Source organism: Chaetodon auriga, chromosome 21, assembly GCF_051107435.1.
Source record: "Chaetodon auriga isolate fChaAug3 chromosome 21, fChaAug3.hap1, whole genome shotgun sequence".
Lineage (NCBI taxonomy): Eukaryota > Metazoa > Chordata > Actinopteri > Chaetodontiformes > Chaetodontidae > Chaetodon > Chaetodon auriga.
Window position 1 is genome coordinate 9,559,993 of NC_135094.1, and position 22,778 is coordinate 9,582,770.

Here is a 22,778-nt window from a genome sequence, read left to right on the forward strand (position 1 = left end):
TGTAATATCAGTAAAATTGTTCTAGGAAACACACAACACACTGTATCTGATTGATCTTTTATTTTTGGTGCCAGCGACAGGATATTTAAACATCTGTTGGTAATGGATGAATAAGATATCATGTCAGCTGATATGGCTGTAGATCCACGAGGTGAACTTGTTGACCCTGGTGTAGACCCCAGGCAGGTTTGGTCTGCCACATCCCGCCCCCCAGCTGACGATGCCAATCAGGAACCAGCGACCCCCTCCTGGTGCCTGACAGGACAGAGGGCCCCCTGAATCGCCCTGAGATACAAAGAGTGCAGGTGATTCAAAAAGCACGACGCCGACTTTTAATGCTCCGGCCTTGCTAGAATAAAGCTGAATGCAGGTGATTCAGACGTGAGCTCACCCTGCAGGCGTCTCGCTCTCCAGAGGGGACCCCAGCACACAGCATGCGTGGTGAGACAGGTCCGTAGCTCTTCTTGCACTCAGTCTGGCTCAGCAGGGACACCTCTGCTTTCTGCAGCACTGACGGCAGCACTTTGTCTGCAGGGGGGAAAGCATGAAGCATACAGCTCCATCATGGCAGACCGGAGAAACCCTGTGCTGTATCTGTATCATCATGAATAACATTCAGTTTTTTTTATTACTTACTGTATTAGTACTATTCTTTTAGATCTCTTCATGCAAAATAGCCCTGTCTGACAACCCCCACCCTTTAGGAGTGTAAAAGTCACTGAGCTCTATCCAAGGCATTGCTCACCCTCCTCGGAGCGGTATCCCCACCCGGTGACCCAGCAGTGGTGGCTGTTGGTGACAGTGTGTGAGGGTGGTGGCAGGCACACAGGCTGGACCAGCGGGCTGAGGGAGGGAGGCCAGGGCTTCTTCAGCTGCAGCAGGGCGATGTCATAGTCGAACGTGTACGCGTTGTAATACTCGTGCACCACGATCCTCTGGATATCCGCTACGTGCCTGGCACCACCCTGCGTCAGCATGCCGAGGTGGGCGCTCCAGTAACGCGGGTCAGACAGCCTGGGAGAGTCAGAGGTCAGAGGTCAGAGGCACGGGAGGCGTTGGAGATTACACTGTACATAATAAAACCTGATAACAATTGAGATGATCTGTACAAGAAAGTGAGTGGTTGTTCATACAATCAGTACGATTAGCCAGAGGCCTTTTATCTGATAATGTAATAACTGACTTGTCATGATATGACTGAATGATGATATGTGATAAAAAAAACTGTTAATGTAATACATTTTCAGGTGATTTACAGACGTCATTATCGCCTGATAATTGTTACTTAAGTTTAACGACCTTATGAAGTAAAAATATGAATTACAAGTGATATAAAAAGTAATTATTGTATTCTCCTTATTTTATATGTTTGGATTTGTCCTTATTTTAGTGAGGATCAGGTACAGATTTACTGCTTAACTTAGTACTATCAAATTATGTAATAATGGGATGTTATCAAGTTTCTCGCAAAAAAAAAGATTTATTATTTTATCCTTAAGAATAATTTAATAATTTTTGAAAGTATGATTTTGAATGTAGTAATTCAAACATTATTACATAGTCATTACATAAGACAGTGGCTGCCAATCAGGGGTCACAAGAAAACCAAAGGGATGCATTAATAAAACTAACTTCTGTCACACAAAACTGCTTTTTTTCCTCTCATACTTGCATATTTCACTTGGTTGAAAAGCTCACAACACATAAATTGTGATGGGTGTTTTCAAGTAGATTATTTTAAGGGGTCACAAGCTAAAAAGACGGGGACCACGACATTATCAGTTACTGTAGGCCTGCTGCTCTGTAAAATAACCCTGCGAGTTCAACTCACTGTCGTCATCACGGTGATCATGCAACAGTAAGAGAATGTTCTTAATCAGCAGCGAGAGGGACTCACCTTTCCTTGCTGAAGCAGTGTGCTGCTGAGATGAGCCAATCAGAGGAGAGGACAGAAGCGCCACAGTACAGGTTACCAGAGAAGTGGAGGCTGACCTGCCACGGCCACTCCCCCTCCAGAGAGTTAACCCCACCCACAACGCGCTCAGGTCCTGTCGATGAATCCACCTTGTTCACCAAGGAGGGACGACCGCAGGCTGAGGAGCACAGTGATGGATTTTGTTCTTACGCTGGTTATATTACACTGAACTTTGGTTTTATTGTTAATGAGCACAGAGCTTGTGTGTGTGCATGTGCAAAAAAGGCCCTGGAGGGGTGTGTAGTATATATGGACACATGCAGTATATCATATACTGTCATAATGTAGTTAAAATCATTGCCTCTAACAAAACAGTATCCTTTGGTGATATCATTATTAATATTATTAATATTACGTGCAGTTTATTGATCTATTAGGGATTTCTATGTGCTCAGTGTGCCTGTATCAGAGTTTCCAGTAGGAGTGTGTCTGAACACTTACTAATCACTATTGCTGACATGCTGAGTCATCACCGTGACAGACAGGCCTGCTGCTACCTTATTAAAAAGTAGAGTGTGTGCATGTGCACACACACTCAGGTGCATGTGCAGTACAGTATGCTCAGTATCAGTGAGCGATCAAAGACAAGCCTGTTCCCATCACCTTGAGACCCCATCATGATAAAATAACAGCAAACAGAGAAAGCTATTACAGCTGGGTCACCTCAGTGCTGCAGGTCAGCAGGTTTGGTGCTGAGTGCCCAGTGGATTATAAAATATCAACAACTTTCTCATGAGGCCACATGAAGGTTCTGGCCGTGCAGAGGTAGAACAATGACTAAGGACCAAATGTTTCATTAAGAAACAATTCAGCTGGAACCAAACATGTGTAATTGTGGATTACACTCAAGCTGAGTTGATAAATCATTGGAAAGGTTTTTACTTTAATGAAAACACATTGAAGACATGTTCCTGACAAGAAGCGTCAAACAATTTCATGTTTGTGAGGAAGACAGTTAAGATGACAATAAAAATTTAGAGGAAACGGCATCTTTGTCCGAAAGTTTAGCATATTTTTGGTTGGAATATGATGCTGATAATGCATGGCAGAACACCTTGAGCGTGATTCTGAGCTATTCCAAATTTCCAATCCTTGAAAATGAATTAAGTACACCACTGCATCAGACTGTATGTTGGCATTGGCATCATTTTAAAGATGCAAGTTGTAAGATTTATTACTAGACAACAAAAAAAATGGTTGGATGGGGAACTCTAAAAAAAATATGTATGGATATCAGGTTAAAAAAAACTTCAAGGTGTGCACATGGAGCAGGTGACGTGGAGCGCTCACCACATTCGGCCTCATCACTGCGATCCTGACAGTCATGAACACCATCGCACTTTGCGTTCTTCTTCAGGATACAGGAGCCACTGTCGCATTGATACCTGATTGCAGAGCAGGTTGTTTCTGACAAACGCAGAGAACACACTGCCATTACTAGTGATTAAAGGGTGAAAGGGTAAAAATACTGCACAAAAAATATATAAGAATTCATACCCTGAGTGCAGTTGATCTCATCCATTCCATTGGTGCAGTCGGTCTCTCCATTGCACACAAACAGAGGATGCAGAGGACTGTTGCCGCCACAGTTCTTTGTGGGTCTTGCTGTGAAGATATGCAACATTTTTCCAATGCATGACTGACTCCTCAGGCAGAAAGGGCAGGGCACCACAGCAATCAAAATGTCACACTCCTTTCTTAACAACCATTATTATGTAACTTGTAAGACAACTCACAGCAGAAGACCTCGTCACTCTCATCCTGGCAGTCGTCCAGGCCGTCACAGCGTCGACTCTTCTCCACACACAGTCCCGTGGAGCACAGGAAGTGGCTCTCTGGACAGGCTGCACACATGAGCGGGGAGAGACATGGTAAAATGGACACGTGACAGAGGAAAAATGCATAAAACAAACTTTATTTTCCTCTCTAATGATCGACTGAAAGGCACCACAAGAAGCAGTGACACAAAAGTGGCAAAAGTAGTTCTACTTAATTATTTTTATCTTCAGCAAGTCCATGCTCACATTATTTTTCACATGAAGTTGCATAAAGTCCATCCAATGTATTCATGTGTCTTGTTCCAACGTTTTCTCTCTCTCTCTCTCTCTCTCTCTCTCTCTCTCTCTCTCTCTCTCTCTCTCTCTATAAAGTATTGTGTCATTTTTTACAGTCCTCTTCAAAACAAAGTCATTAACTCACATCCACGCTGGAGCACAATGAAACACCTATGATCTGTCATTTCCTACAGTGCATCCTGGTTGTTGTAATGAGTCACACTCTGGACCCCGCACTGCTTACGTTGGCTGATATTGTAGCTGCTGTAAGAAGCCTGAAAAGGCTGAGCGGAGTTACGTGAGCTGCAGCGAAACTCCACCTCTGGGCTGTGGTCAGCGATCCGAAACACTGTGTCGTGTCCAACGTAGCTGCCACAGAAACTATGGAAGGAAAGGGACCATTAACGAAGCGTCACAGGATGTTGCTGTGGGATGAATAAGTAGATGCACAATTGAATGCGTTGTAAAAATAACTCCTAAATAACATATCCACCATTTGAAAAGATGATTCCTTGTAACTAGGGACGACATTATCTATGATTCTATTTATAAAAATGGGAAAAAAAACATATGAAATTGTTCGCTTTTCATTCAGATTTTTCCTTTAAACCTACAGTATATACATGTAGCTCTACACACATACATGATTTCATTGACCTTCCACCAGCCGTGGTCACAGCTCTTCATGTCCTTTGGTTTCAGTACATAGTTCTGAAACTGCAGAGCAACTCCCAAAGCACTGTTAGGGGTCTAGAAGACAACAGAACCAGAATCAATCAATAAAAAGTTATTTTAAGTCACCAGTTAAGAAAAACTCACCCACAGTTTCACAAGTCGTGAGTGTGTGCATGTGTGTGTGCGCCCTACCTCAAACCTCCAGGTGCAGGAGCACTGCGGGGGCAGAAGGCTCGGGTGGAAAGGGCTGTAGATCTGACCAGTGACATCAGGGTCTAACTGGGTCTCAATTTGAGACATACACACTGAGAGAGACAGAGACAGACGTCAGGATTGCACTTCCACCTCCTGACAATACTGTATGTTAAGCAGCACTAATAGCAGTTCCCAATCTGGTGGCTGGGACATCCAAAGTGGAGTCAAGATACATCTGAAGGGTCGGAAGATGATAAGAGAAACAGGGGTGGGTCACATGTAGATATGACTTCATTTAAAGTGAACATGCAGGAAGACAAAAAAGGTTGGGAAGCAATGTGTCATACTTTGCTCAGCAATGGCTTCAAAGTGTCCTCTGAAGCTCTTGTTGCCATTAGTCATTCTGAAGGAGAGCAGCATGACATTGGAGGTAGACACCAGGGAGAAGGAGCTGGACACCGGCTCACAAAGCCTGAAGCACAGAGATGCACTTTAGCATACGCAACTTTTCAGAGAACTTAATGGGAAGAAGCCTTTCGTAGCTGTAATATGTGGAAAAACAGAACAGCGTCTTGTGGCCAGCTGTCCAAGAGAATGAGCTGTGGAGTGGACGCTGCAGACTCACCTGTGCAGAATGCGCCCTCTCATGGGCAGCAGAGCGTCGTACACAGTCAGGGCATCACTCACACAGTCGCTGGGCTCAATGAGGAACGAGGTGACGGTCAGGCGGATCAGAGAGCCGGGGACAGCGGTGAGTTTGACGTGGCAACTCACACCGCCCCATGACGAGAAGACGTTTAAAGGGACCCTCGCCCCCAGAAGGTTGGCATACAGCTTATCTACACACTGTGAGCCTGGGAGAGGAGAAAAACACCCTGACAGACACACAATATGACATACACTGCAGCTTTAATTGCAACTTAAGTATTATCACCTACCTGATCCTGATGTAAAATCTGATCTCTGAACAGCTGCAGAAAGACACGATAATCAACCTCTGCATTGATGAATGCAATTAAAATGCATGTGTAAACACACTGACGCACCATTGATGAGGATGGAGTCTATATCCACTGGGAGACCCAGCAGGTAGCCCACAGAGGACCTGTTCTTCATGCTGGTGTGGACGGAGTCTCTGAAAATAGCTCCGACACACTCCTCACATACCGCCGGGCTCTTCAGTCGAGGCACCACAAACACCATCCAGAAATGAACCAGCACGCCGCCCTTGTTGTTGTTGCTGGGTGAGGAAAACAGAGTTTACATTAGAGCTTTAAAAACAAGGCGTGCCGCTCAGTCGTGTCTGAAACTGGACTCAGAGGCACAAACTACATAATAAAAGTCAGCTTTTTGCTTCATGAGGATGACAAAGGGGTCCACTGTACCTGAGGTCTGAAATGACAGCTTGTTTGTAGAGTCTGGCCACAGAGGACATCTTGTACACATTGCTCACCTACACCAGCAGACACCCGCAATTAGCGTTAAGACTTTCTCGGTTCTCATGTTCAGCAGCGACCACTAAACATGCAAATAACAGGGTTGCGTTGATACATACAACATGTTGTATTTTGTTTGCCATGGATACAAACTCGTGGGACTCTTCCTGGCGGTACTCTGGGATAAACTCCACATTGGCAACACGGAACATCCCTGCAAAATACGCTCCACTGTTGCTTTCCCTGCGAACTACGGACATCAAGTCTGAGTTACAGGGTGCAGTTAGAGAGCTTGGTTTATTCATTCTTGTGGGATGAGGATCCTTTCACTTACATATAAAGACCCACAGCAGAGACCACATGATGACCACCACCACAAACACCACCGCTGTGATGATGACGGCGAGGTGTGGGATGTTCAACAAGCGGGCCCACAGCTTTTTGAGTCCCTTGGGCTTCCGTCTAGTCTTCCTGTACTTCCTGCAGAGCTTGTGCAGAGTGTGGTCAACTGTGGCCACCTCCACAGACACATCTGCAATCTACAGACAAGGGGAGGGGTCACATTCATACACTAATGCAGAGAGCTACCGTGGAAGCTGTAAATTTTACTTGCCCTTTCATGTTGTCACTTCAATCTGTGTGGATTCTAATAGGGATGTGGTTAATGATGCTGAAATGATGTGAAAAGCACAAACGAGTGTCTTTTGATTAGCGCTGAATGATATGAAAAAATAATTCATGTCGCGATTGTGATATGAGTCAAGTTTTTAGTGGGAATGGTGACTTCTGCCTTTCATTTTCACTGAAAACAGAAAAATGATGTGATTTTTTGCTGCGGTCTGTGAACACGCATGCTCCCTTATGTCTGCAGAATATGATTTGCAGGCCAGGCATCTCTGCAGCACAGTAATGCTTCATTTATAATGCCTTGTTGTGACATTTTACTTTCATCAAACAAAATTGCAGCTCCTGCAATTTGGATATTGCACTCAGCCATATTGCAATTGTGATAATACTTTGATTAATTGTTCAGTCCTCCTCTTGATACTTTAGATCCCTCACCAAGTGTTATAGAGCCCTCAGGATTTAGTGTTCAGACAAAAGGGGCACGAGGACCTCAAGTAGGTTAAATTACTAGAGAAGGATCACGAGGGCATGACCTGCAGCTACCATTCATCTCTTATCACTGTGCCTCATCCAGACCAGCTAGTTTATATTACAGTAGACTGAACAATATGCTAATCAATCCCAAACACACAGAGAAATGAGTGAGCAAGTATTTTAAATATATTCATTACATCATAGCATGCAGCAAAAGAACATCAGTTTAAGTTAAACAAAACATTTAGCTGCCACTAATAATTGTGTCTCCTGGTATTGATGCTCCATTACTGCTCACTTTAGCTTGTGGAGGGAAATGCCTGACCGTAACTCCATCAGATGCAGCGCTCAGTGCTCATTGGGTTACCCAGCGCACATATATTATTCATTCAGTGTCATCCCATACTGTGCGCAAGCGGCACTTCATCCATCACAAGTTAGCAGGATATAGACTCCCACGGGAAAGAAAAAGCTGATGTTTAATCTACTTTAGACATATTTAATAAGCAACATGTGAAAAGATGTGACTTAAAGGTTTTGATGTGCAAACAGGCTCAAAACTTCAGGGTTTAATCTGGAGAAACAGGTTTGATTAAAATGTGACAGAATGATTAAAATTCTGTGGTTTTAGTCACGGCGCCTCTAGAAAAATAACACTATGGTAAGGACACGTTTACTCACACTGGCAGCGTCCTGTTGAGCGGCATCATCGTCTCCGCCCGTCTGCTCGTTCTCCTCGCGCTCTGCGCCCATGACACAGGCATCCCTCCAGGAGTATCATCTAATTCCTGATTTCCGGTTAATAAGATCCATTCTCTCTTTCCTTCAGAACAAAAACTGCCTTATATTATAAAAAACAGCAGCACACACACACACACACACACTGTGCAGAGCCACACAGCACGCTGCCTGGATGCACGGCCGACAGGTGTGTGAAACCAGATCCTTCAGCACAGGCGAGAGGTGGAGAAACTGGGAGCTCGCTGATGGAAACGTACCTCCTCCAGTCCTATGGCTAATGTTTCATTCATTAACTTCTAGCAAATTCACATGAACTGATACTAAAAGCTGCAGCTGCTCAGCAATCAAAAGGAACAAGAAGTGGTTAAGCTGCGCAAGCAAACAAATGATGTTAAAGTGACATTCTCCTTAGGCATGTTTGTACAAGAGTTTTATTTACAGTGTTAACAGGGAAGGTGAATATGTCAGTTACTTCATCCTCTGGCTGTTTTGTGCTCAGAGTTGACAGACGAGCAGCAAAAAAAAAGGGTCCAGCCTTTGTGAAATAAACTAAAACCATGTTTGTAAAAGCAGAATATACACTGTTGTCATAAACATAAAAAAAAAAAAACATCTTTCAGCTGGAATTAATAAGACAAAGGGGTGGGAGTCTCTTTGAGTGAGCAGCATCTTTAACACACCAACAAAATGGACAGAGTCAGTATTTTAACACTTTAGTCATGCCCCTCTCCAAATTGTAGGCACTGAAGGTCAACATGCGACAAAAACAGACACTGAGAAAGACATGAGGCACAAAAACAGAACTGTACATTCAAAAGCAGGAAAATACAGGAAAAAAATAAAGTGTTCTTTGAGTCTTCTGGACGGTTTGGGTGTGCTGTGAACATGCACAGGGAGGGAGGGAAAAAAAAAAAAAAGATCAGGGAGCAAAAGCCTCATTTCCTGAAAAAGGCGTTGCGGGTGATGCTGTACAACAGGTGATAAGGCTTTCGTTTGGGGGGCTCGGCCAGTGAAAAGACCTGCTGCTGAGGCACGCTGGTTGGAATGGTGATGTGTCGCTGGTGAAGTGGGTGCAGGGTTTGGTGGTGCGGTGGGACAGAACCAGAGTAACCAATGGCTAAAAGGTGAACAAGCAAAACAAACAAACACAAAAAAAATCAAATGAATGAAAATCAAAAGCTAAAAATGAGTCGAAACTGGCTCACAGGTATGAAGCTAAATACTTTCTTACTTTTGCTCTTCCCCTGTTTGGCTCTTCTGGCATTAACAATGGCCTGTTTTCTTTGTGCTTCACTGATTTCCATTCCTGCCAAGACACACACACAAATACACCTTCAGGTCAAAATATTTGACCACTCCCTTCTTCCAACAATCTTCTTACCCTGTTCACCTTTCACCTTTCACTTGACATCTACCCACAGTTGCTGTTTTGTGTCACGAATGGGAGGAATTCAGCACGACTCACCCATCTCTTGGTCTTCCTTGACTCTGTGTCTCTCCTTGGCAAAGGCCTGTAACCACCTCTGCTTGTCCTGGGGCTTCCTGCAGCACAGCACACACACAAACTCCAGGGTGGAGGCGTTGCGCAGGCGCAGAGCATTCCTCAGGGTCAGGCCCAGGTCCAGGTCCCGCCCGTCAGGCACGTCCACCACTTCGGTCTGGTCCATATCCAGCCGACCGCGGTAGTGGAGCAGGTCTCTGCGCAGGACGTCTTTTTTACAGAAGACCAACTGGTGGTCGAACAGGAAGAAGCTGCGCTGTTGCATTTTGCCTTGTCGGACGATTCGAGTCAGTTCACCAGAGTGGATCAGCTCTGAGCTGCGCTCCAGCACGTCAGATCCCTGCAGCAACATGTTTACATAGTCAGTGCACTTATCTAATATATCTAATATTCTTTACATGAGGCTGGCAAAACATACAGGTACTTCTAATCAATAACCAGAGCAAAAGAAGAATATTGATTAGCTGTCATCACCTCCCAGCGCAGAATGGCCACCTGCCAGTGAGCGATGGTGTCGACACTCTCCAGCCGTCTCTTCCTCTCGTTTATCAGACTGGCCACATTCTTCATGGCCTCATACGCTTTGCTCACTCCATCGTAGTCACTGCAATAAATCAGCAGAGGAGCAATGAGCACAGGGTCCACCTTAGACATTAAAATGACAGAGAGGACATTTACATTTACAGTAAGTGCCGCAAACCACTGGAACACCATGACTTCTCTATCTAGGGTGACATGATTCTGAACATTATGCAGATCTCTGTAACTCCAGATGAGCTAATGAATGAACGGACGATTTATTATTCAATTGCTTAAATGTTAGTGGATGCAACTATATATTGTAACTATTACTGAAGCTTCTCACTTATAGTTTTCATTGTACAGACAACTTAAAGTAATGCTACAGACACAACAGCCTCATCAAGTCAAACCATCTTCATTATGTGATTAACTGGTATAAGATGTGGTCAGATGTGGCATAGAGACCAGCAGACAGCTTATGATCAATATGCTGTACACTCTATGTGTAGAGTGTATCAGCTATAAATAGTGTTGTGATGTTAAAAATGTACAATTCTTACAAGTATTATAAGAAGTTATGAATTTCCCAAGAAGCACCTGTGGTCTTTGGGGGTGTACTTAAGCAGTTCTCCCAACTGCAGGGGGTATTTACAGATCTTCTGGACGGGCGTGAGCAAGAAACCTGCGATGGAAATGTCGATCATCTGCTGGAGGAGCCGGCAGGCTTCAAAGAAATGCTTGTATTTGCCCGACTTCATGAGGCGCTGCAGCTCAGCACAGGCTGCTGGGTGAGTGTTACAGTAGTCGGAGTAGATAGAGAAGCCCTCTCCCTTTGGAAAATAAAGAAACATGGAATTAAGATTTGGATCGACCGACTGCATGTAAACTGGAATATTACTGGAATATTCATTTTCATTCACCACGTGAGCAGCCTTTTTGGAATAAGGGCAAAAAAAACTAAATTTTGTACATGTGAACAGAGTGATTAAGTGGATTAGAGCATGTTTTGTGTGTAGTCACTACCTGTAAGAGAAAACAAGAGCCTATTTCACTGAGATGTGGTTGGTCTTTGTTGTATTTCCTCTCCAGGTCTTTGAGAAACTGCCTCTGAAACCTGTAGAGGTCCTCTATGTTGCTGAAGATGGTCTTCAACTGCAGCTCAGTGAACATGTCTGGGTGTTTACGGCACTGACGGATGTAACCCTGAAAGTTACACAAAAAAAGCATGCTCACTACACTGACAGCAGGTATGAAAACAGTTCACATACTGGCCAACAGGAGGTGCTACATGGTTAAGCCATTTCTGAATTACAAATGTATGTTATTCTAAATATGTTATGACAAAAGTTAGAATGTAGAACTGCTCAAGAGATTAAATCAAAGAACATAACGGGCTCCAACTTTGAGGCCTGTACCTCACAGATGTCCCTCAGGTGCTTGATGTAGATGCGCTCAGTATTCATGATTTCCTGAACAACATTTGTTCTCATCTGCTCCTTGTGCTGAGTGCTGTGTGTGTCCCTGGGAGTTGGGTCTTCCTGATCCGCTACACTCTCCACACTTTCTGCACTCGAGTCCTCCTGGTTCACTCGCACCTGAAACACATGCACCACACAAACAATGGGGCCTCCTGAACAGCATTCAAATAAGCCTCCATGTTAAACGCTACCTTCAAGTCAGGATTTCAAAACAAAACATAACCTCCACACTATCAATCAAATCGAACAAATATGATCCTTGACACATTGTTGTGATTTAATTAAAGTAAATAAAATATCCAGATCATAAGTGAAACATTATAAGAGGAGGACAATAACTACAAAAGATCTATTTCCACATCACTTTGCAACATGTGCAAGCTTAACATGCTCCTGTTTGGCAACACTGATTCAGCTCCAGGCAATTACACAGCAGACGCTTATCTGCCAATCAACTAACCTCACCATGGTTACCACAGCCTGCCTAATTAAGACTCATCTGTCAATCAGCTCCGGTCACCACAGAAACCAGCTGAACCTCTGAGGTTTGAACACTTCCACACACACCGTTAAGAGGGCTGGTGAGGTTTGCTTGGAGCTAAGCCAGTTTGCGAGTCTTTTATGTGCTGCTGGAGAGCAAACATGCGTCCGACACGTAGGTCAGGAAGTCCACTTACCCTCACAAAGCTGGAGGGGAACCAGGCCTCCCTGTCAGGCCCCCTGCCCCACCACCAGTCCTCATGCGAGGCATCCAGTACACGGATAACATCCCCAGCTTTGAAGGCCAGCTCCTGCTCCTCCATGGTCACATGGTCCCACAGAGCCTCAGCATACACCGCATGGCCAGAGCTTATCCACTGAGTAGCACACACACAGATAAGATAAAGATACAATTACATGCAGCCTAAGCCCATGTCTAACATGTAAGATTACGTCTAGACTTGTGAACACTGCAGCGGTTGTCTGTTCTGCTTAACCGTAGCCAAACATCTTGAAAACACACACACAAATACATTTTCACATGGCTGTTCATGAGGCATGCTTACAACTAGATGCATGTTAAATAATAATTTCAATCCACATCCTTGGAGAAGATGTTTGCAAGTGCTGCAACGTGACCAGCTTCCATCCTCATCCTCACCTCGTTGAGCACGGAGAGCTCCACCCCCGGCTGCAGGTAGGGCGTGACATCAGTGAGCTCATCAAAGCTGCCCTCCTCCTCCTCACTCACGCTGTCATCAAGTGTTGCCGAGCACTCGGACATACCATCTGCAACATATGAACGGAGCTGAAAACAGTCTGACGACATTTATGCAATCCGGTAAACAAGCCACAGATGCAGGCAAACCCACACCCGGCTCCACGCCAGCAATTTCCTCCAACACACTTATTGACATTCCCAGACTCTGCTTTCCCACACACTTAAAACATGAGATCAGCAACAACCCCAGTTCTCACCGCTGAGCACCCTGTGGAGCCTACGCCGCCCGACGCGGTCCAGTCCGATGGGGGTGCTCTGGGAGAGAGCGAAGGGGCGAAACCTGGCTGACACTGCTTTGTAGGGGGGCACCTGGTGGGAGGGGATGGGAGGCCGCGACAGGGGCTGCAGAGAAGGGAAAGAAGAAACATCCTGGGATTTAGAAAGAGCTCACTTTCTCTGGCTTTCACCACCTTCCCGATGACTCAATGTCACACAGAAATAAAGCCTACAACTTCTTGACAGTAGGGCTGCAACTAAACATTACTGTCATTATCGATTATTTTCACAATTTTTCAATTAGTCTATAAAATAGGTGCAAACTGCAACTTTAAAGGCTTACAGAAGGAAGGCGGTCATCCTTTTCCTCAGCATCAGGAGGGAAAACATCCCCGACTCCTATCACTGAGATTGGCCGCTGCCTCCTGGCCTGAACGTCTCCGTTTATGCTGCAGCTCTCAAGGCTCTCTGCATTCCCACCACTGCAGTCTTTATGCAGTGATGCATTTGCTGTCCTTTGTTCAGCGCGCAGTTCTGCCACTTCCTCAGGAATGGAGGGCTTCCTGGAAATAAGCTGGCCGTAATCAGAGATGGGCCGAGGTCTTGGACGTCCACTCCTTCGTCTGGGCTTGACGGCGGATATTTCTGTGGAAGAAGCTTGGGGTGCGTCTGTGGGTGATGTGGGCGAGTCTGAGAGAAATGTTGGAGAGATAGGAGGTGTGCTGCTGGTTGTTGGAGAGACATCTTCTGCTTGGAGCAGTGCTACTTGCCCTTGGTCGGATGTTCCCTAGAGATCAGTGGAAAAATTTCAAAACTCATTAATGATGATAATATTGACTTTCCCCTGTTCAATGACCTGCAATGTACAGAGATGAAGAACATAACGTCTGCCGGGAAGAACATCTGTTAATCAGAAACAGAACAAAATGGTACTGCAAGTCATAAAAGCTTCAACCAGAAGCAACGATCTTGGTTGGATCTCATGGAAGAACCACAAGAATCAGCGTGAAACTATTTCAATGAACTTTATCAGGATTCTCGGGAGAAACTTTATTATCATGTGAAAATATTCAAGCTCGCACAGTGATTGGCTCCACATATTGAACACAACAAACTCCTATGCTTATCAAGTTCAAACAAGAACTGCAACTAAATATTCCACAATGACATGTTATCACATTTCATGTATGTCAGCAGGTACTGTATATTCAGTAGTCAAATATTGGCTAAAGGTTACTCATTTGGAAATGGTTGCTCTAAGTCTGTTAGTCAGTCAGCGATATCAAACCTCACCTCTTGGTTTTCTCGATCGTGGTCTGGTCCCCGGCATATACACTGGAAAGGCACACAGTTGACTAGCACCATTGTGAAACACTCTGAATGGCCTATGTCCCAGTCTCTACTTTTAAATTCTTCGGAGGCCAGAAAAAGCCACTTGATTTCTAAAGCAAACAAATCTGATTTTTCCGGTTCATCTTCGAAGGCAAAATCCTAGTCAGATACCGCACTGCTACTGTGTTTATGATCCTGTCTACCTGGTGGTGCTGCTAGCTGTCTCAGGCCCAGTGTCCATGGTGTTGGACTTTGAGCGACTAGAGGGGGAGACGTGAGGCAGGGGACGGACTCACTCATAGCGGCCTATCTTCCCACAGCAACAGGACTATGGAGCCATTTTTGCGCAAGGGCCGCTAATCATAAACAAAGCCTAATCATTAACTCTGTCTGCTCCTTCAGTGTGCCTGGTAGCACAGAACAGCTGGCTTCAGCATGTGACCTTGCTTCAGCAGAAGTCAGTACATCAAACACAACTGACAACAAAAGGAGGGTGAAGAGTGGTTACGCCCGTCATTATTTATTTGACACTGAAGGGGACTCCGGACGCACACAGCTAGTTTTTTTTTTAGCACGCCAGCTCTTTTAGCTCCATACTGACAGCCATGACAGTGACATGAGAACTTATCTCAGTGGGTTTAAATCATGCCAGATTCAAAGATCAGTCCAGAAAAGCGATGATTCATTCCCCAAGACAAGGGTCAATGCCATTCAACTGAAAGATTGGCACCCGTTCACGATCACGCTGTTCGAGATTATTTCCTCTGTCTTTCAGTGCTCCCTTCCTCTTTGAAACTTTACAGAAAGCCTGTAATCTGATGATTCCCGATCCCATGTTTCTAAGTCTGTGACCAAGGTGCTTCTAATGTGTGATAGTGTGAAGCATTTTGCAGCCTTTTTGTCTTTTCGCTGCAGTACATTTTATCCATCTGGAAGCAGTGAAAAGCTTTGTCATCAAACACACCAGCTGCAGAAAGATAACACCCCGGCTTGATCACCACAGTTTTACACACAGAATATCTACATCTTTCTGCGTCAACAAGCAGGGAGAAACAGGTAAAGCAACACTGACTGCACAGACCACTGTGAGCTTTATGCACATGACCTGACTCCCTTACCTCGTTTGGTAGCATGCTGACCTCAGTCTGTTCTTGCCATTGTGAAGCCTCTTCTTGGCTGAGTGGAGATGAATCGCATTCTGCCGCACTTGTTGTGGCTACAGTCAGCGGTTCATAATGAGCAGAGATACCAGGTGAAGTCGGCCCTGTTCTCCATGGGGGCTCCGGGCTGATGAGGACCTGGTGCTGCTGTGGGCTGACATTGCATTGAGGCTGTGGGTGAACCAGAGGGGTGTGTTCGACAGACAGGACCCGCGCTCTGACGGGCGAGGGCCGGCGCTGTCGCTCGTTGGTTGTTAGGCAAGGCACGCGGCGGGAGTAGTCATCATGGAGACGACTCAGGGGTGACATGAGAGATGGAGAAGTGGGGCTGGGGGAAGGACTCCGCCTGCGTCGGACAGTCAGGTCAGTCATGCTGCCTACTAGCTTCAGCATTGGCCCCTTGGGCTTCACAGGGCTCTTCCTGCGGCCTCGGAGGTCCACTGAGGAGGCACTGGCTGTCCTCTGGATGCTTGGTGTTCCATTTGACACGTCAGACCTCTGGGGGTCTTCATTAGGAGAAGGAGGTCCTGGAGATGGGGCTTTGCGTCTGAAAGGTGCCTTAAATATATGAAGGTTTTCTGCACTTTTGCTCAGTCTGCTCAGCAACTTCACATTTGTGCTGCCATTCGTGTTCTCGGTTTGGACATTCTCCTTGGATGTCTGATCTGGTTTCTGACTGTCTGTAGGTTCATTTGTGGTTCTTCCTGCAAGTCTCCCATTCCCTGTGTCAAGTAAAGAAATGCGTCCTGCTCCATACGCTCTCCTGATACTCCTGGAAAACCGTGTGTTGCGTGTAAGACCATCTCCTTCATCGTTTTCCTCATCATCGTAGTCCTCAATATCTGATCCACATTGTGCAGTAAAATTTCCATTAGAACAACTGTATCCCTCCTTGAAATGATTTATGTCATCATCTAGACCAGGGTCACTGTTAGCCACAACAGTGCCATTAGCCATTTCCTGATTTGATGAAGGAACATGCTCTCCATCGTTGGTGACGGCCCCTCGACTCTGTATACCCTGGAGCACAGAGGAGCGGAGCTTCTTGAAGGAGTCCACAACACCCAGTCCTGAAAGCCCTGACCAGGACTGGGGGCCACTGTTGCTGTGTGTTGAGGTGGAACTGTCAGTGGTTGGACAGTGAGCAGGGACAGGGCCCTTCTTTGAGTTAGAAAAAAGCTTCATAATTCTTGAGGAGTACGGCTTTCCCTCAGGCTGACCTATAACCGGGTTGGACCAGGACGAGGAGTTGATGCCATTCAATCTGTTCTCATCAGGACCTGCAGTCAGCGGCTGCACTTGGGCGCCACACCCAGACAGCAGATATGGGACTGCGCCTCTGTCAGCACGACTGTGTAATGGGTATATATCACTGAGGGGTCGGCTTCGGATCAGAGGGTCAGCTTTAGCTTCGTGGACGCATGGGAGAGGGTCTTCGCTTGTGGACAAGACCCTGTCCTTTTGTTCAACCTGCAAAACAAAACAGAGACTCATTTTAGGGACCTTTGCATTTTGCATTGTGGAAGAATTAATGGTTCTATTCAAAGGTTGCTATGAAAAAATCAAATCTGCTGACCAGATAAAAGCAGATCAGACAGTTTCAGGTAACAAGAGAGACAGATGAGGATTTTTTGGGGAATAAAGAGAAAACCAGATTAACAAAAAGGTGAATATACTTCAGTGTCCAGAGGAGAGAGACACCTTGCACTGAAAGAACACTACATGCATTTGTCCTTGGTGCTGTATTTCAATGTCCAAGGAGAGCTGAGGCCCAGGTTGGGGTGGTGTTGTGCTAAGTTCAGCTTTATGTGAGTGAGTGAGTCAGGGCAGTGGCTAATGCAGCTGAGCCTTTGAAGTGGGGCTTTGCGAGCGTGACTAAGCAATGAAATTTGCTAATCCATTGTGATTAATGTAATAAATTGCCTGGTTTTCTCCAGATTACGTAGATGATGAGGTGATGGTGAGGAGGAGGGCTGTGTGGTCTTCAAATCAGTGACATAGTTCAACTCTTTATTCTAACGCATTTTAATAATAAAAAATCCCAAAACATCCTAATACTCATTGTTTGTCCATATAGGATTTCGACCAAAAGGCCTTTTCATAGGATACATTTAGCTTGTATTAGTAGTTAAAGCCCAGGCATTGCTAATACCATTAATGATGCCTCTGTTCTATTCAAGTGTCTCAGTCAGACATGACAGTGCGACAGTGATCCAGCATGCGCATGCTGACAATGCAGCAGCTAATGGAATTCAGCCATCGTTCATTTTTATTATTTATGTCTGTGCTGCTCCTACTGTGACATGTCAAAATATCTCACGTCTGTTTCCAGAATTCACACTTGCTCCAGGTCTCTTTTATGACTGGATTCAACAGCTTTTACTGCGGTTTGAAAAGCTTCATGATGACACATCATCTTCTCCAAATATTCTAAAGTATACTGACAATAATGACTACAAATTTTGTGCAAATATGCGCAAGTTTACGTGCAAATTTTCCATCCCAGTGTCCTGGCATCTTGCCTGTCTCCAGAGGCTTTTTCCAGAACGGTTCACTGAACATGACCCAGTCTTTCTGTCTCTGTCATACACACTGGGATGATATGTGGCTGTGATAGTCATGCCTGAGACCAGACATCATCTCAGATTTTGGTGTTGAGGATGATAAAACAGCAAAAAAAGCTTAATTCTTGCAGGAAAACTGTGTCTTATTAACACAAAAAGTCACCTCCAATATATTTTCATTACTATTCAGTATTCAACAAACAATGTTGTGATTTTGTCAGCATCACTCAGTCCTAACACCAACTGAAGGCATTTCTTTTAAGCTTTGAAGGCAGTGTTGCTGATACTGCTGCCATGTACACATGCAGGAAGTTGCAGGGATCCTGGAACTCTCCCATACCTCCCATCCCCATGCGTGTTCAGCAGCAGATGGGCTTTCTCATTCAAACTCTCTGTGGAATCTGCCGTCACTTCAACCAGCTCGCTCCATCACACCGAACGCTTATGTAAACACAGAGCCACCGCTGCCAAGCACCACTGCTGACAGACAGTAAACACCCCTCGTGAACAATGTGCTGCTTTCAAAGCTATGCTGAATTGTCTTCTTGTACTTTCCTCCTCCTCAGCCACAGAAGAATCGCGCTGGAGAGCAACTGGAAAAATCGACGCGATCAATTTTTCCATCTATTTTCCAAGCAGAGAGATAGGAGATAGGAAAGGAATTTCTACAGCTCGAGTAGCTTGTTTTTGTTTTGAATACTCACGGCATGCTATCAGCCATTCTACCGACTGTGCTATCCTTCAACGCCTTTCTGCCTTCTCCCTAAACTTGGCGCCAACTGTCACAGGCCAGTTGGTGTCTAGTAATACTTGGCAGCGCTGTTAGTCAGAACCGAGCTGACGCAGGTGGTGAATATGGTATATCGCAAGAAGACAACAGAGATTTAAAACATCAACAATCTACATGCAATATGTTTTATGCTCCAGGTGCTCTACAGCATGTTAATTTATGTGACTTTTAACTGTGCCTTTTATGGATCTATGAGCCTCATTGTATTTTTAGACTGAATACATTCATCTCAATAACAGTGTTAGCTTTGATGTTCATAGTAGACAGTCTTTTCCTGTGGAAATGGTCATAATCGGCATAATGATGCACTTCTGAAAACATCTTTCTCCTTCTTAATTTATCTCAAAAGTCAAGATCAAATGTTTAAATTTTAACCTCTCACATCTTTTCTTACATATTTTCTAAAATTACATATGTTAATAAAATATATAAATGCAAAAAAGCATCTACTACATCCATACAGCTATGCAACATCCAGACAAATATTACTTACGTATAATGTTATTATCACGCTCTACTGTCTGTGAATGCAGATCACTTTTACTATCTTGAACCTTCCTATATCATCTTTGCTCTTCCTGCACCAGGATCACTGTTGCTCTCCGGCTTCTTCCTGCTCAACTGTGGATGGGAGTGGCGCTCTGGGGCCCTGGTCCAGAGTTAATTAAGGGCTCAGGGAGGAGTCCCCCCCCCCCACACATGGCAGCCAGCTGGAGCCAGCCTCAGATTAGACTCCCAGAGACGAGGATGAACACGCACCCAGATACATAAACATGTATACAAGGGCTTAAAGCATGCACTCCAAAAACATAAACACAATTAGAGTGTCCTTTCTCACAGTGCTACAAGTCCACGTGCATGTGTGTGTAAGCACACTACGTGTATTTGTGCACAGAGCTAAGGAGGTAGGAAGGCATTTAAATCATTGACTCCCTTGCTGTTTGGCTAAGAAGCCCAGGAGGTTATGTAAGGAGTCATAAATGCGTGGTGATAAGCGACCTCCTACCCACAGTTCACCTCTGCAGAGGTATGTTCTGCCTGAGGCTGGGATAAATCTAATTAGGCCAAAATGAACTCAGCATTAAACTGTAAGACCAACAGACAGGGAGTATCAAGGGAGAGCAAGTTTTTATGTCATTTTCCATTCTCTGGCTTCACTCTGAGACAGACGCAACCACCCTGGAGCAACACCACCATTCCTTTGTAAGCTGTCAATTTACTGCTAGTCTGTTTGTCTCGATAAACGCAAAGCTGGGAGGAAGATGTGCTTCTATGATGCCCCAAAACAACACCACATAGTGTTTTAAAGAACAGATTGACTGATTAGCTAAATCAGTGTGCGTAACAAGGGTTCTGTGAAACTTAATCTGAACATATGTTCAGCACTGGAGAAAAAGTTCACTGCACTTTGTGTTTCAGGTGAAACAATTACTTCAGGTTTGTGGTTGTATAAACTTCTAGATTAAGACACACTTCACAATATTCAGTACTCTGTATTTGGATCCATATTAAAATCTTTTTAGCTTTGATGCTCGTTAGCTGATTTTATGACCTGTTTCCAGGCAAAGATTAAAAGTGTCAGCAAGAAAAAAATCTACTTTGTGAGGGAACAGTGTGTGGGAGTGGGAGTGTGTATGTTTGTGTGTGTATAGCCTATTTCTCTTCTACCCCAGTAATAATCTGATTAGTGGAGCTTTACCAGTCTGTGTTTAGGACTGGTTTCATCTACACATGATAGCCTAATCAGGGAGACAACTAGGCTATTCAGTACTGACTGAGAGTGACACCCAAAGCTTGTAAACAGCCCACCGACTTGGGGGCTACTTGGGCAGTGTGCACTCTACAGTTTAAAGGTCAAATTTGAGAGATAAAGGCTGAAATTCCACCAAAAGTATCTTTAAGAAATATGTCACCTTTTTCCAGGTTACATGATTTTGAAATGGACAACATGTCTGGCCAGGATCAGGTGACCACACACACCACTGGTTCAATTTCCTGGTTAAAGTCTCATTTTTGGTCATGACCTAGTTCCTCATTTTTTTTTTTTGATGTGGCAGGAGGAAGAGGATTGGGAGACGCCACGCCTCTTTCTATAGTGCGTGGGAAGTACAGGTTGAGGCCAAAGCAGGGAGTGTCACCACTGTCACACGGGCAGCCACTTACCTGATCTGCTGTGGTCTGTCATAGAGACGGTCAGACAGAAATCTAACACCACACAGTGCACAAGGCTTAGAGAGGACAAAACACCACTGAGCCTCGTCGTCAACAGTCAACAGTGTAACCTAACAGCAGAGCAACAATAATCAAAAGGCTGCTCCATCAACATTCAAAAACCAGGAAACAAAAAGGTTCTCAAAGGTTCAAATCCACTAATATTACAAATGGATCTGAGACTCATAAAAATTGGTTTATCAGTTTGCAAGCTTGGAATAAGGTCTTTTTTTGATAATGAACGCAGTATTTCCTCAATGCAAATAACAATGAAAATGGCTGGTTAAACTAATTCCTTCACTCTGTGGACTGAAGTGCAAATAGAAGGAAATTAATGCAGAATAAGTTCATAAACTGCAGGCACAGCCTTCATAAGGCAGGATTACAACTGAGTAATAAATGGCGAGCAGCCTAGAACAAACTTATATTGTCGCTGTTTAGCCCTATTGTAAAAATGATTTTATATATCCTCCATAAAGCAAAGGTGACCCTTAACAATGACTGGTCTACACACCTCAGTTTGGCTCTACTACAGAGGTCCATCTACGAGCAAAGAAAACAGGTGAATTAATTGTGACTACACTTTGATGGTGTCTCCTACAATAACTGTAACTGTGTCAGTAGCAGCTGCTGTGAGAATGAAGTGAAATCTGAAAACAAGGAGCTATGAAAGGAGATTATACTGAGCACTTTTCTAAGCTCATCAAGAACTCGGGGCCAAACTGCTTATTTATTTCTGCATTAATTAACTTTCTTTGCCCATAAAGCTCTTTGTAGTCGGTGGCCCCCTACCCCTCCTTCGCCAACTCCCTGCACAGCCTGGCATCTCCCACATCGCTATAACAACCACGGCTGTAATGCACTACAATAACCCCCTCTGGTCCCATTTCAACCAAGAACACAAGAGGGAAAATCAATGCAGCTGTAACGTGATCCACGAGTGATATCAATAATTTAAAGCATTATTTTTTTTTTTATGATTTATCACTTGTTTTGAATTTAATTGGCAGTCGTTACGCAGTTAACAGGAAACTTTTGCTCACCCTGCTCATAGTCGCTGATGTTGTCCTCCTGGCTTTTCTCCTCACATCAACAGAGCAGCTGTTTTTGTTTAGCCATGGTGAAGGAGCCGGGGTTTCTCTGAGGTCCGACGGCTTGCTGCCTCGCACTCCTCGTCCTGTCGTAGAAACATGTCGGGTACAAAAACCCACGACAAGTGCGCTGCCGCTGCTAACTAGTCCCCCCGCAACATACTGAGACAAATGGCTGGCTGACTCCTTAAACACACCGGGCTAGCAACTTGAGCTAGCTCACGAGCTCACTGACAAACTTCTTCTAGATTGCGCAAGCTCTGCGTTTTCTAATTTCGCTTCCACCGACCGGCAAAACCTGGTGATAGTCAAATATGTGCACAAAATAAACTCTGACTCATTTGATATCTTGGGAAATTGCTCGAGAAAAGCTCACAGTTTCGCTTGTGATTCCAATTAAAGGAGGTCTTTCTTGAAGGAGTGAGCTGCCGAGCATCATTAATGCACTTGTTGCAGTGTTTGCGAGGGGCGGAGC

General features: G+C 44.7%; 1 protein-coding gene across 4 annotated transcripts; it reads right to left on the minus strand.

Moving 5' to 3' along the window:
• Window positions 1-45: 45 nt before the first annotated feature.
• Window positions 46-22,755, minus strand: tmprss7 (transmembrane serine protease 7). Of its 4 annotated transcripts, XM_076721434.1 has the most exons (19): window positions 9,409-9,481; window positions 8,118-8,259; window positions 6,670-6,874; window positions 6,455-6,585; window positions 6,285-6,352; window positions 5,946-6,139; window positions 5,838-5,870; window positions 5,525-5,753; window positions 5,247-5,371; window positions 4,897-5,009; window positions 4,673-4,779; window positions 4,274-4,410; window positions 3,712-3,819; window positions 3,473-3,580; window positions 3,266-3,382; window positions 1,898-2,093; window positions 746-1,014; window positions 392-528; window positions 46-285 (listed from the first exon to the last, which is right to left on the minus strand). In XM_076721434.1, exons 2-19 carry the CDS (start codon window positions 8,187-8,189, stop codon window positions 124-126), a joined length of 2,511 nt encoding a protein of 836 aa, XP_076577549.1. In that variant the 5' UTR covers window positions 8,190-8,259; window positions 9,409-9,481; the 3' UTR covers window positions 46-123. The 4 variants fall into 4 exon arrangements, 3 of the variants coding, with proteins under 3 accessions (XP_076577549.1, XP_076577547.1, XP_076577548.1); XR_013075798.1 differs by lacking the exons at window positions 46-285; window positions 392-528; window positions 746-1,014; ... (9 more) ...; window positions 5,838-5,870; window positions 5,946-6,139 and adding exons at window positions 9,643-10,018; window positions 10,153-10,282; window positions 10,798-11,030; ... (6 more) ...; window positions 15,606-17,117; window positions 22,256-22,755 and having other exon boundaries at window positions 6,280-6,352; window positions 9,409-9,483; XM_076721432.1 differs by lacking the exons at window positions 46-285; window positions 392-528; window positions 746-1,014; ... (13 more) ...; window positions 6,670-6,874; window positions 8,118-8,259 and adding exons at window positions 8,447-9,294; window positions 9,643-10,018; window positions 10,153-10,282; ... (7 more) ...; window positions 15,606-17,117; window positions 22,256-22,755 and having other exon boundaries at window positions 9,409-9,483.
• Between the last annotated feature and the right edge of the window lie 23 nt (window positions 22,756-22,778).